Source organism: Triticum dicoccoides, chromosome 6B (assembly GCF_002162155.2).
Source record: "Triticum dicoccoides isolate Atlit2015 ecotype Zavitan chromosome 6B, WEW_v2.0, whole genome shotgun sequence".
In the NCBI taxonomy this organism is placed as follows: Eukaryota; Viridiplantae; Streptophyta; class Magnoliopsida; order Poales; family Poaceae; genus Triticum; species Triticum dicoccoides.
In genome coordinates this window covers 109,453,156-109,467,425 of record NC_041391.1, presented here as the reverse complement: position 1 = coordinate 109,467,425, position 14,270 = coordinate 109,453,156, and the positions used below count along the sequence as shown (strand labels likewise).

Sequence of the window (14,270 nt, the reverse complement as noted above, 5' to 3'; positions counted from 1 at the left end):
CAATGATCAACACATGTAAAGCCGCTTTTATCTATGGGGAACCCAGAGACTGTTGCTCCCCCACCAATGCTTGATTGTAGCCAATCATTTGTAAGTTCCTTTTACTCTCCAAATCCAGTAAGATCTTTTACAGTTCAAGGTGATTACATATCCCATTTATATCTCCGTGGTTCACTTATGAGTTCTTTAAATTCGTTTACGATTTGTTGGGTTTTGGACATCTTATTCATTCTGCTATGGCTTGGCCTCATCGAGAAGATAATCTTTTTACCTCCTTATTGCTGAGTTCAATTACTGTTGCTTACCGTTGCGAAGCAACAGAACACACTAAAAGTGTTCTCTTAAAGGATAAAGAAGTGCATAAACAGATCTTACATTGTTTTCGCATTAAGGGCTTGAGCTTTATTGACCGCTTCAGAAATAATGGAAACAAATGGATAGGATTGACTGAAATCATATTTTGATCCTGCCAATGCACATGATAGTGGTCATATTTAATTATCGGCCACTCCTATCCTATTACTATGCTTCTTACGTTGTGTGCCTGTACGAATTTCCCAGAGAGCCGCCATGGGCACTCTGGTTGGCCACAGCTTCTTCACCTCTTCTCTGGTGAGGAAAACGTTGCATGATATTCAAAGAATATGCAACTTTCCTACATGATTCAGTTTCTATAATTTCCTATTGCTATGGTTATGTAAAAAAATGTCTAGACCAAGATTATTTATTCTAGAAAGGAAAAGGTAAAAGGAAGAAGAATAGTACCTCTTTCAATACCACGGTTCATGGCGAACCAATGCCAGTGTTATGTGTTTGCTGATTTCTTAACCAAACCAATGATTTGGTTCAACTTCTGTTGTTTCTTCTATATGATATCAGTTTTTCAAATCACAAAAGTATTTCCCTAGCTTTATTTTTGATATATGCAGGCTGACGATTCTAAGTTATTGGGCTTCTGCTACAAACTGAAGTAAATCCTCTATGTCTTCGCATTGTGGACTTGGGCACTGAACTTTCAAAAACAGTATGACCTCGACCCTTTAAATGTAATGATCGTTTAGTTCTGGTTGTAGCCGTTGATAATGCGTCTACATATTTTCTTTACTATGGGTTAATTGTTATAACCCATAGGTTACTAGGATTTGTGCTTTAAATGATTTTCTTACCCTTTTATGCAAATGAGGCACAAGATCGATCACATTTATGCAGCGTATCCCGGTCCCGAATTTTACTGGCAAGCAACACCAATTTGGATTATCCAGATAAGCCAACCATATGTTTGATTAGGAAACAGCGAACCAGTGTTGTATATTTCTTCTTTTCCCCTGATGACCATGTTCGTTCTTCTGGACAGTTGGACACGGCATATCTATTTGCCTTCTCCTAATGTACAAGCCATTTAAGATTTTATTCGTTTTCTACTGATGTTTCTTCATATGAGATCAAGGTTATGACAATCTGCAATTTTTTCTGCTAGCATATATGTGTTCTGGATGCGTTGATTTAACCAAAGGAGTGTTATGTTCTCTTCTGATACACTTATTCATTAATGAGATTTTGAAGGAAAGTTATGAACACATGTATATGTGGCATACCTTATTTTGAAGTATGGCCAGCAGTAGCTCAGAACAATAAGAATGACCATTTTTTTAAACTTTTGTACAGAGACATGCTTAGGTACATTGAAAAACAGATGTTGTAAATAATAGCCTTTCTGAAACTTAATTCACGTATAAGTTCGTTTGCAGTATTTTTGACTGCTACTATTGGACTATCTTTTTTATACACGTGAATTTTCACGTGCAAGATTACAGTGGATATCATCCAAGAAAATAAGAACTCCTGAAACTGGCAGTGGGTGGCACTGCTAGCTACAGTGCCCCTACTCCTGGATCATCACTCAAGTGTACTTTTGTCTGCAACTAGAAAGAGAGTGTTGAAGGAAGTTTTGGGACCTCTTGATTGTGAACTTTCTTCAAAGATGCATGGCTGTTATCCTCTCTGACAATATAAAATTTTTTGCCATGATATATCTTGTTGCGGTTTCATAAACTGAACAATCTTCAAAGTGCCCAGATGTCTTTTCATATTGAAACTGTACTTTCATTGAATATATTGCCATCAATTCCACAGATTTCTACTCACTTTGTTGTTCTGCACTTTGAATTGACAGTGTCCAAAAGGTATATTATTATATTATTTTATTTTACACGCTCACCCTAGATGCCACCACACAATTACAGCTTATAGTTACCGGTTCTTTTAGAATTAAATGGAAGTGCATACTGATTTCAGCTTCTAAGCAAATGTTTGATAGGTTCCCCTTCAATCTGAATCACATGAAATGGAGAGTTTACCGAGAGTCCGTGGAAGAAATCTACACGCCATCATGAGGAAAGAGGGATCTACAAAGAGTCTAAATTGTACTTCCTCCGAAAACAAATGTAAGAGCGTTTAGATCACTCAAGTAGTGTAAACACTCTTATATTTCTTTACGGAGGGAGTACCTATATTTTCTTCTTCAAGTAGATCTTTTATCTCTCTGATTTAAGGAAGCTGTCTATTCTGTGTGTTGCACTAGGTGGCTATGTGCACATAAATCAGTCAAGGAGCAGGCTTTATTGAAGAGTGATCCAGAACTAACGTACATTTGTGAACATTGTGCAGTTCTTGCTGAATTCTGGACTTGAGGGTTCCCTCTATTCCAAATTTTTTCAAAGTATTTGACAGTTATATCAGCGTCCAAATGAAAGTACTCCCTCCGCCCCATAATATAACATCTTATTACATTCATTTTGCTCACAAATTGGGTGTAATAAGATCTTATATTATGGGATGGAGGGAGTACAGTCGATTCATATTCTGTGCATCTTTGTACTTACCGTTGCTGGATGAAAATTTGGACATACATAGATAGCTCCAGATGTAGCCTAAATGTTTTTTTACTCGCAGCTGCTACGCTACTGCTCGCCTACGCCCGCAGCTAGCCTACCCGCCGCTGCTCGCCTACGCTAGGTGTTCGACGGAAAATTCCCTTCAAGGACGGCATCACGTGGGCGACCATGGTGTCTGCATCCCGGCATGGTGTCTCCATATGCCTGGGTATGTTAGATGTGAGGAACTTGGCTTGGATCTTCCCCAGAGCAGCACACGTACGTACAACTACAAGCTAAGCAAGCTGCTGATTGATTTTACCACGTAGACGTTGGTCTGAACCTTCTGGCCGGCTACATAAGCAAGCACTCAGGCAGCTGGATGGATTCCGGGCGCACAACTTGCCGTGAACCTTGTACGTCTTGGCTTGTCCTACCTTGCTTTGCTGGATTGATTCATTATTTTTTTTTAATTTGGATTTAAAGGCTAATGGAGTGTTTGCATCTGGTGCTGTCGATTTTGCAGAAATTGCTGCTCCAACAGGCAGCAAACCAATCATTTGATATTTGAGGGACAGCAGTCAGCAGGCGCTTTGAGGAAGCATTGGTGCTGGCAAACAAAAGAATGCTTTAGGTATACCTATTTACACTTTTAAATTGGTTTGATGCCATCCGTATGTGATTCACTGACCAAGAATGGAAATATTCCTTGCTATTAGAAATTTCTATGGTGGTGCTTCTTTAGGTTCCACCTGATGAATGTTCCAGTGCCAATAATCGGTTATATATACTTTGTAATGGTGATTCCTAATTTGGTCTAACTTTCTAACTATTAGCTACAGTTTACTTCAGTGGTAATGCAGGTACGCAAAGGAAGAATTACTGGCTATGGATGATTACTATGAGCGTATGAAATTATTAGTTGTGTAGGTTTCTTAAGCTAGATGGGTTGTTCTAGCTTGTGATGGTTAAATTTTTTACACAATAGCAGTACTAGATTAGTTGTTCTAGCTTCTTTAGGTTGTAACCATTTGAAGGTAATTTGAAGATCGATCCAACAGCTGAGTATATTCTGTTTTTTATTAACCCGCAACAGAGTGTGTATAGGAAAGTATACTTTTGTGAATTGTTAGTGCTCGCTTTTCTTACTGTACTGTATCAGGCTGCTCATGTTCAAATTCTTCAGCGTTTTGTACACATGAAAGGTACTTTTGTAAATCAGTTTTTCAAATTGGCATCGATAAGATGCATGTATCCTTCTAAAAAATTAACACCAATGTTTCATTTGTTTTGTGAGATCATTCCTTTTCTTTTGGACAGCTTTTGGAGATTTTTAAGATAGCTTTTTCTATGGGCAAGCTGGACGTGATACTCAAAGGACCTTAAGTTCTAACCAAAGATGACAATGTGGATGGTCACATTATAAAGTGTTTTTTTCTCACACGCATGTAAGTTTTGTCTCACTGTGTATTAAAAGAATGGTGAAAAGGTGAGAATCAGTATAAAGTGGGGACAGAGGATCATGCTTTCAAAGTTGGTCAGGTTTCACAATAATACTTGTGCATGTGTTTGTGTGTCATCATCTTTATAATGGGTGTGATGGATGTTGTAGGTTCATTGGTGACAACCAAGAGCATGCTCAAAAATGGCATCGTCTTGCTTCGTTTCTTCGCCTCAGCTTAAGTGCTTAATCTTGAGAAGATGAGAGATAATTGATAGAGTACTCCTGACAAGTGCATTTGTCAAATTCTAGCCAACAGATTGAAAGCATGTCTACCTATTTGTGAGTTTCAGTTCCATTCAATCTTCCTTTTCTTTTTGGATCCAAAGTAGAGGAGATCATGTGACCGGTTGTTGATTGCCCAAACACTATTTCCTCTACAAGAGTGTAAATGTTGTCGATGCTTGTTTCCAACATGCAAGGACATGAGCACACACATTTTGTGTATCTATCTAAATCTCATATGCTATGAAGGTTTTCAAGTGCAGAGACGAAGCACCTTTCTGATTTAAAAAAATGGTTGTTGATTTTAGTTAAACTAGATGAATCCCCACACGTTGTTGTGGGAATGTTTTTTGGTACAGTTCGTGTAAACTATCCAAATCATCACTTCGTTTTGTGTAAATGGCGAAATCATGCACTTGAAATAATTAACTTGTTATTCCAGGAATATTTTGCAAAATATTGTACTTACCATCTTAGATGCAATCCTTGCACACTACACAAATCACGTTTTCATTCATCATTTGCACGAATAGCACATTATTGCATTATTTTAGAACTACAGATGTTTAATAATATAATGTGTGTTAGTGTTGACGTGCGTGGCACGTGCAAGCTTACTAGTGGTCCTTAATCCTCCAATGTTTAACACAGACAAACCACACGTTAAGCCAAATCCATCGATCGCTAATCTGCCCCACCGTTAAAAAAAACGCTGCCCGCGCACGACCGCACGACCTCTCCCCTCCTCCCCGCACAACCCCTCTCGCCTCCTCCTCCCCGCACGTCCCTCGCCCCCTCCTCGACCTCTCTCTCCCCATCCTCCTCGTCCCGTGCCGTTCGCCGCCCCGTCGTTCCTCTCGCAGCCTCGCGCTGCCGTTAGTCGCAGGAGCCGCCCGCCGCGCCCGGAGCCGCCCGCCGCGCCCGGAGCCGCCTCCCATAGCCACCGCCGGTCGCCGCGCCCGGAGCCGCCTCCCGCAGCCGCCGGCGGTCGCCGCGGCCGTCGCCTCGGGAGCCTCCCCGCCGGCCTTTTGCCGCCTCCCGCGGTCGCGCCCTTCGTCGCCGGTGGCCGCGCACGTCGCCCCGGGAACCGCCCCGCCGGCCCTTTGCCGCCTCCCGCAGGCGCTGCTCCACGGGATCCGGCAAGGTCGTCTTCCATCACGACAGCCCATGAGAGGTCATCTTCCGTCATGGGTGCAGCTGACTGGGGCGTGGTAGTCGTCCCCATCGTCTCTACTGTCCTCATGCCAAGCGGTGGTCCTTCCCGGCGGCCCTTGCTCCTTCGCTAGCGCGCCTCCGGCGGCGGCGGCGGTGGCGGGCCGGCAGGTGGGCAAGCGAGCCAGGAACCCTAACCGTTTCTGATGGGCAAGGTAGGTACTTGTAGCTCGATGCATCAAACCCAGCCTGATTTCTCAAGCGAGTGTACGGCGGTGACTGGTTCATTCCCCACCTTTGTCCTTTCCAGGCCAGCGATGATGGTGCATCTCTCCGTGCGGCGGCGACGAGAATCATGCATCCGGCAGTGCTTCCTAGGGAGGAGCTTCACCGGTTTGTCCATACCGAGCATGTATCTTTGCCTCCATCCCATCCCTGGCTCGCTATTTTCATGATATGCGCCCCGTTGTTGCTCCGATTGGTTGCAGAGTACTTGCAGAATTTAAGCGGAGATGTGTTGCCCCACAATGTACATTTTGTAGTGTCAGATTTCCACCTCTTGTGGCGTGCCTCGAACAATTTCAGCTTTTCCATGTCTTTTTATTATCCTGAATGTGTTCGTCCATCCTAGAATTTTTTTTATCAGCCTGCTCCTTTACTGTCGAATTCCATTATAAAGGGCACTTGTTCAATCACAAGTTGCAAATTTTGAAAGCCATAATACTTGCTCTGTAATCGGTGCTTCTCTTGGCTCAATGGTCCTACGTCTGATCATCCATTCGACTAATTTTTTTTTTGCAGTTGTGCAAGTCTGGCTGTAGCTCGTGATGGAAGTTCGGGATAGCCTGGAGATGACACATACTCTGAACTAACTCAGCTTCTTTCGTTGCTACTTCAGGGCCATCTCAGCCATTCTGAGCACCTACGCCTCACCACAGGCCACCGAAAACGCTGAGCATAAGTTACACGATGTTGTGATCGAAATCCCCAACCGGCTTCCGCACAGTGAGGTGTTGTGACCCTTTGTTTTGCCGATGAAATTTCATTCCTTTACATGTTGTCAAAACTTGACATATGAACAGTTTAATATAGTTATGTTCACTTGCCGTCTGACTGAATATGTACTTCAGGTACAGAGATAACGGATTGGTATACTTGCAAAAAGAATCATGGAATTATATTCCTTTGGTTGTGCATGTAGGAAATTTGCTATATATTTCATTTACAACCAATGGTATGTACATAGAGGATTAGAAGTTCAGAAATGATTGAGTCGTAGCCATATACATACTGGCTCAGCTCCCATTTTGATATTTTCATATAAGCATGATTTTAAATACAGAAAATAAGTTGTATGTTGCAGCACTTTGACATAAAGTTCTATCAATATTTGTACAGTCCTTCCATGTGTCAACTGATGAAGAGATAAGATTTATTGGATTTCTTTTGCTGATGTATTCGACTGCTTCTGCATATGGAGTTAGCTCATTGGGAGAATTCTGAAGCCAGGCCTTGAGAGAGTCTGGAAGTACAAAGTGCAGAACAAAATCTGGATTGCTGACCAGCTTGCGATCCGGGGAAGTCCCCACTCGCCGATGTGCAAGATGTGCAACCTGATGCCTGAATCTGTGGCTCATTTAAGTTGTGCTTTTGCGAGTCAAATCTGCCAGTTGCTGTCCCTGGTGACCCCTTCCATTGCGCCTGCAGGTTTAATTGAGAACTCAGTTATGTTGTGGTGGGCCAAGGTATTTGCAATGGTGTCGGTTGTCAATAAAAGGAGGCCGCTGGATTGGGCCCTAGGCACAGTTTGGAATCTGTGGAAAGAACGCTACAGGTGAACCTTTAAAGCAAAAGAGGCATCGGCTAATGTGGTTTTCTCCCTGATTAGGGACAAGGTTAAGGCCTTCAGGGCTGCTTGGCGCGAGGGATAGCCTTGGTTTTTCTTGTTTCTTACCTTTATCATGTGCAAAACTTCTTTAGTTTAGCTCTTTCTGGAGGCTACTTTAGGCGTTTTTTCTGAAGCCAAGCATGTTGTGAGAAAGATAGCAGGAAAGATGAAAGTCCAATTCAAAGAGGAGCTGTGCAGATAGAAATTGATGTGTCGTTGTGTTCTTTGAATTTTCCTCAACTTACATGATGATAGCGAACCGTTTATAGTGGTTATGTTCATCTTCAAGCTCTTTAAGTGTATTTCTTTGTATCTTTGAATGCTTGTTTGTCATGTTTTACTTACGCGGGTGTCATCCATAGTAGGACTATTTGTTGAAATTAGCATTGGCTGAGACGTGCATTGCACGTGCAAACTTACTAGTAGGTTTAAATGCATTGCCATCAAGTGCTCTGCATCGGCGTCAAGTGGCGCAACTCGATGTACAGTACATGACAAAGTTTTTCCTGCAGTAAAATAAAGATATTGGTCAGAGTACGTGACAAAGTTTTTTCTGCAGTAAAAAATAGATATTGGTAAAAAATACATGACGAAGTTTCTTCTGCAGTCAAGAATACATCAACAAGTACTGCAATTCAGATTCCTGCCGCATCATAATTTCAGATAACCAAGAAACACATGGGACCAATTATCAATTGTAAAATAGTAGGACATACACTCTTTGCATGGTCAAGAATAGAAAAATTTAAACAAACAAAGAAGGCATGAGTATCTCTCAAGAGCACATGAGTTGGGCTTTGGCACTATTCAAATTTCATGTGTCGGACGACTGCTACATGCTGACCAGTATAAGAGCTCCAAAACTCCAGTCAATAATGGCACAAAAGTAGGTAAATATAAGATGGACCACCATCTGAAAAAGAAGACTCGGTAATCATGCTACGGTAAAATGAGTAATCAACTTGGTAACTCTACTAAATGCACTTATGTACACTGAAGAAAACAGAGTAAGGGCAGTTCTTTGTGAACTAATGAAAACAGAGTCAGGGCAGTTCCCCCTTCATATTTCAGTTCTCTGCGCACTAGAGAAAAACTACCATTGAAAATTTCAGCTTCAGCTTTGTGTCAGCTTCAGTTTATACAACACGATGAAAACTTCAGCTTCCGTTTTGTTCTTCTCGAAACAATGCAGCCGACTGTCAGAGTGTGTGCCACTTTCTGTAAGACGAAACATCACAATGACACAAAAGTGCAGCCAAACATCAAAGGAAAAACCCAGCAGAAACACTAAAGCACCGCCTTTCAGCTAACATAATCAACGGAAACATGTATTTCCCGCAATGAGATGAAATTAACAGAAACATGGAAGTAATAACAGGATGACGCTCCATTCTTGAAGTGTATTGTGAATGAAAGAATCATGCAATCTAAAATGTGAATATTGGTGGATTATTAATCTGTACATGTATTAAAATTAACAAAATCATGAATTAATTGAAACATGTATTCCCGCAGTGAAATGAATTTAACATAATCATGAATTAACAAAAACATGTCTTGAATGAAAGAATCATGCAATACAGAAACATGCCATCCAGGTGTGAATTATTCTTGAATCTGTACATGCGTTCGTCAGTGTGTGCAGCATGGAAGGCATCATCGTGGAGAAGCAAAAATGGCGGGTGGAAGAGGAGGATGATCTCCTGGTCGTCGTCACCGGAAGGTATGAGAATCTTGGAGGCAGAGGCGAGATCCGGGGAGGAGTATGACGACCCTGGTCCCATCGCCGTAACCAGAGGGGCGGAGCGTTCGAGGGAGGAGCGCAGGGGCGTCGCAATCGACGGACAGAGGAGGCCAGAGCACTGAACGAAAGCCTTGCAGTCGAGCACTGAACGAAAGCCTTGCAGTCATCACCACGGCCCGTGGTTTCTCCGCCCGGGGAATAGGCAGGGATCCCGAGGCCTTAATGGTAGACTTCGTTGGCTGTAAGTTTGTGTTTAGCGCATCGGCTGGAGGGATATAGGGCAAGGAATAAAAATCCTTTCACCCAGGAAGAAGAATAGAAGACCCTATATATTTACAGCTTGCCTGCAATATACAGCCCAGCCCATGAAAAGATTTTTCTTACCCAGCTAGATTCGGCCGCAAACCAATTTTCTTCAGGCTTAGTACATCTCAAAGCAGCACAACCAAATTTGACAACAAAGATGCATGATTGCTAACCAAAGCAGTTCCAAATTAGTTTAGAGCGTATAAACTGCAATTACACAATCAGCTGGCACATTCAAATGCCGTTACTAACACACATCATTGGATATATTCTAACAGTACGAGTTAACCACTTGTTAAATTTCATGAGCACCATCCCAACTCCTAGGACAACACAAACTTTAACTTGTCTTGCATTGGCACAGTATTTTCCAATGCCACAACACCTTACAGATAGCGACAAAGTGGTGCCAATAACATAGCTTCTTCCACCTTCAAGGAACTCACATTATCAAACTTATTCCTGTGCCCATCCACCCCATCGTAGAGGATATCTTCTTTCTCCTTGCAATGAACATTCTCCGCCATGAGACGTCTATGGCTGATGATTCTCAAGGTTGCTTCCTCGCGCTGACAGGGGTCTTTTTCGCGGGCCAGCATCTCAAACGCCGAATCACGGCCACGGAAGTTTATCGCAACTGGATGCACAATTCTAGTCCCCATGGCTTCGCAGTAAACACACCGAATTTGTGCTGCCAACACATGAGGTAATTAATATGTATTGAATGTTAATGCATAAAACTGTGTGCGCGTAAAAACACATCAAAAATGAAATGTCCTGCGGCTTATAAGTTCCATAATGCATGGAGCCATAGAATGCTGACATAAACCATGTGTAATGTGTAAATAAAGGGTGAATGGATGACCGTCCTAGTTGATTGTAAACCATTATTAGTTTCTTGCCTGGGAAATGAGCACGATGGTGAAGGGATCATCAAGCTACATGCTGATCACTATAGCAGGCTGCTTGATCGAAATGTTCGACTTCATTAACATATCAACATGGAGATATTCAAGTATATGCATTCGACTTTTGTTTCCTTTTTCATCACTTCCTTTTCTTCAACAATTTTATTTTTCACTCCAGATACGAGGGTTCAGGCTGGCGGAGTAACAAAACACAATCTAGTGGTATGTTGTGGTAAAGATGCACCATGATGGTTCAGACTCTGTATATAGCATATACACCAAGATATACTGACTAGATAAGACATGTGAAAAACGTTGGCATATACAGCAAAATATACTGACTACTCCCTCCGTTCCTAAATATAAGTCTTTTTAGAGATTCTACTATGGACTACATACAGAGCAAAATGAGTGAATCTACACTCCAAGGTATGTCTATATACATCCGTATGTATTCCATACTAATATCTTTAAAAAGACTTATATTTAGGAACGGAGGGAGTACATAAGATACTTGAAAAATATTTGCATAGGGTTGGTTATATACAGCGTACCAGCACATGGCAGAGGCAGAGCCACAGGGCAACAGAAGGAATCATATGTGCCATCGCTTTGAATTTCAGCAAAAAACAAAGTTGGTTTTCCACCACAGGGGCTTTTGGGAGTAGCCAGGAAGTTGACGTGAAAGCGGCCACGGTCATGAGGAGGCCATTGAGCAGGACCGCCAACCCGCTCATTCACACCACAAATCGTATGAAGCTCGTACCTGGGATCCTGTAAGTCGACACATTTGGTGAGCATAGGCCCGTGGATGAGAAATGTTAGCAATAAACAACAATAAGCAGAGCAAACCTACCCCATTTGGCATCTGTTCATATTTATTCAACAAAATATTGACCCCCTTGGAGACTACTGTATACAGATCCGCTAGGTCCACAAGGGGGTAAGATTTGAGGGGGAGTGGAGGAAGTGCCATCTCAGAGTCATGATCATAGGGCGATTCCGGAGATAGCAACCTGGCAAGCTGCTGAACATCTTGAGTGGAGAGCTTGTGAGAGTCCCGACGCAGCAAAGACAAGGCAGTCTCCAGCGCCTCCTTACACGAAGTGAGAAACTTTACTTGAGCGTCTGGGTTGGGGTGACAGGCTGCGGTGGCAGCTGCCAGGAAGGCTTCTTTGGGACCGGTGTCCGGGTGGCATTGAACTTGACCATAGGGAAGGTGGGAATCAGGATCAAGGAAGGGATCAGCGCGCGCCAGGTTGCCATCTGCCTGGAGCAGGAGGCACACAGCTTGATGGAAATTAATGCCATGGTAACGCGTGCATAGGAAGGAGGCCAGACCGTACAAGGAGCGGTTTGCCACTCGGTGGAGGCTCCGCGTGCCAATCGCATTCAGCTCGAGTTTCATGGAAGGTGGGAACGCGGTGTGGTACCAGATGGTGTTGATGATGATGTTGGAGACGGGGTCAAGGGGGCCGTAGCAGTGGCCAGCCTTGATCAGGCTGCGGTGGAAGCAAGAGCCTGCTGGCAGCCGAGCGAGGGCCTCGAGATAGTACCCGTGGATTGTGTCCTGGAGCGTCCGGCTGCACAAGTGAGTGTGCGGTTGTTGCAAGCTTCGGGGACGGCGGCGAACAGAAGCTTCTGCGAGCATCCACGCATGCCGCACAGCTAATTCACTGGCCGGCGGTCCCTCGGTAACCATAAAGGCGAGCTGCCTGATGACCTGCGGGATGCGGCTTGGTTCCTGGATCATCTCAAGCAGGCCCAGGGCGTCTTCTATGCAATTGCAGATCTTTTGCCAGGCGTAGACTAGGCGCTTGGGGTCAGGGTGCCTAGCGGCCAGCCCGGCGCACTTGAGGGCCATGTTGATGAGGGCAGGCTCGGCGTCGGAGTTGCCGAATCCCTTGATGCCGTGGTCCGACACGATGACGCAGGCAGCGATGAGGACGTCGGCCTTGGCGACGCGCAGGTAGCGCACGGCCAGGCCCTCCGCGAGGTTGGGGAACATGCGGGTGAGGAAGACCACCAGGCCGTCAAGCGAACGGCGCCGCAGGTCCTCCTGTAGCACAACCTCGCCCTCGCGTTTGCGCTCACCTTTGCAGGAGTCGGTGATACTGTTGATGACGATGTTGGAGACCGGGTCGAGGAGGCCGACGCAGAGGCCGTGCGCCTGCACGCGGCGGCGGCGGCTGTCGAGCCGCCTCCGCGCCTTGCGGTAGAAGGAGCCGATCTTCTTCAGCAGATAAGATCTGGAATTGGATTCTTCGTCGGGCAAGGGGTAGTCAGATATGATTTTCGGCCGGCAGATCCGGATACCCGGAACGCTGGGGTTGGGCACCAGCGCCATCGCCGGCGGCCAAAAAGAGACAGAGGGGGATTGGATTGGCTGTGGATTGGTCCGGTGGCGGCGGCGCGAGGCAAGGGGATAAGAGGAAGAGTATCTTACCTCGTTTATCTTGAGCAGGACTGGAGGAGTAGTCCTCGTTTATCTCTCTTTCCCCGAACCGCCCCTGGGTTTGGTTGGGTCCAAATACGTCTCCAAACAGCCAAATCCCAAATTCGGCGACCGCTGCGCCGGTTAAAGGCATCAGCGCAAACAACCAAATCCTAATCCGTGTTGGACCGGCCCGTTTACCATTCTGTTTTCTGTTCTTATAAAAACCTACGCCTTGACGGGATTCGACTCCTCGACCTCTAGTTCATTGTTAACCTAATAGCCAACTAGTCCACCTACCTCACGTGATTTGTTTCATTCTTTTTCTTCTTTCTCCTTTTTTTAATTTTCTTTCTCTTTTTTCCGTTTTCTTTATTTTTTCAAGATGCGTGAACTTTTCTTATCAGAATCGATCAACATTTTTTTTCAGAGTCCAATGATTTTTTTTCAAAATTGATGAATTTTTTATGAAAATCTGTGAATATTTTTATAGTCGATGAAAAATTTTAAAATTTGTAATTTTTTAGCAGAAGCACTGAAATTTTTACAAATTCGTGAACTTTTATTTATCAAAATCGATGAACTTTTTTCAACTCTGTGAGCTTTTTCAAAACTCGGTGAACTTTTCTCAAATTCATGAACTTCTTTTTATCAAAATCGATGAGCTTTTTTCAAATCTTTGTTTTTTGTAAAAATCTGGTGAACTTTTTTAAAATTAATGAACTTATATTTTTTGTTTTTGCGAACATTTCTTTGAAAAACCATGATATTTTATTTAAAATTGATGAACTTTTTTAGAATTTATGAATTCTTGTTCAAATTTATGTTTCCTTTTTAAAAAAGATTTGTACTGGGACTGAAACATCTTTCAAATAAAACAGTTTTGGGATAGATTACAGCGAAGTTATAGTGGTGAAGTGGTAGTAAGATCAATATGTTATTTATGGCACCTGGGTTTGATACGTCTCCAATATATCTATAATTTTTTATTGTTCATGCTATATATCTATCTTGAATGTTTTATATGCATTACTGTACTATTTTATATCATTTTTTAGGACTAACCTATTAACCTAGTGCCCAGTGTCAGTTGTTTTTTCCTTGTTTTTGACTTTTTTAGAAAGGAATATTGAAACGGAATAAAACTTCCGCGATAATTTTTCTTGGACCAAAAGACACCTATCAAACTTGGGAAGGGGGCCAGAAGAGTCCCGAGGGCATCACAAGCCAGGGGGGCGC

General features: G+C 43.4%; 2 protein-coding genes across 8 annotated transcripts; one reads left to right on the top strand and one right to left on the bottom strand.

Moving 5' to 3' along the window:
• Nucleotides 1–5,597: 5,597 nt before the first annotated feature.
• Nucleotides 5,598–7,951, top strand: LOC119324375. Of its 6 annotated transcripts, XM_037598166.1 has the most exons (4): nt 5,602–5,966; nt 6,062–6,144; nt 6,650–6,761; nt 7,150–7,951. In XM_037598166.1, exons 1-4 carry the CDS (start codon nt 5,958–5,960, stop codon nt 7,252–7,254), a joined length of 309 nt encoding a protein of 102 aa, XP_037454063.1. In that variant the 5' UTR covers nt 5,602–5,957; the 3' UTR covers nt 7,255–7,951. The 6 variants fall into 6 exon arrangements, 1 of the variants encoding a protein (XP_037454063.1); XR_005156908.1 differs by having other exon boundaries at nt 5,598–5,966; nt 6,062–6,163; nt 6,650–7,951; XR_005156907.1 differs by having other exon boundaries at nt 5,598–5,966; nt 6,062–6,163; nt 6,553–7,951.
• Nucleotides 7,952–9,833: 1,882 nt separating this feature from the next.
• LOC119326499 lies at nt 9,834–13,083 on the bottom strand. 2 transcript variants are annotated; one of them, XM_037600133.1, is made up of 3 exons: nt 11,454–13,078; nt 11,152–11,371; nt 9,834–10,380 (listed from the first exon to the last, which is right to left on the bottom strand). In XM_037600133.1, the coding sequence occupies exons 1-3, from the start codon at nt 12,942–12,944 to the stop codon at nt 10,076–10,078; spliced, it is 2,016 nt and encodes a 671-aa protein (XP_037456030.1). In that variant the 5' UTR covers nt 12,945–13,078; the 3' UTR covers nt 9,834–10,075. The 2 variants fall into 2 exon arrangements, with proteins under 2 accessions (XP_037456030.1, XP_037456031.1); XM_037600134.1 differs by lacking the exon at nt 9,834–10,380 and adding an exon at nt 10,393–10,857 and having other exon boundaries at nt 11,454–13,083.
• Between the last annotated feature and the right edge of the window lie 1,187 nt (nt 13,084–14,270).

Coding starts and splice junctions, on each gene's coding strand:
- LOC119324375 (XM_037598166.1), top strand. Junction 6,145..6,649: donor CCTAGGGAGGAGCTTCACCG/GTTTGTCCATAC, acceptor TTGCTACTTCAG/GGCCATCTCAGCCATTCTGA. Junction 6,762..7,149: donor ACCGGCTTCCGCACAGTGAG/GTGTTGTGACCC, acceptor ATATTTGTACAG/TCCTTCCATGTGTCAACTGA.
- LOC119326499 (XM_037600133.1), bottom strand. CDS start 12,944: ATGGCGCTGGTGCCCAACCCCAGCGTTCCGGGTATCCGGATCTGCCGG. Junction 11,372..11,453: donor ATGAACAGATGCCAAATGGG/GTAGGTTTGCTC, acceptor GTCGACTTACAG/GATCCCAGGTACGAGCTTCA. Junction 10,381..11,151: donor TCTGCCTCTGCCATGTGCTG/GTACGCTGTATA, acceptor ATGTGTTGGCAG/CACAAATTCGGTGTGTTTAC.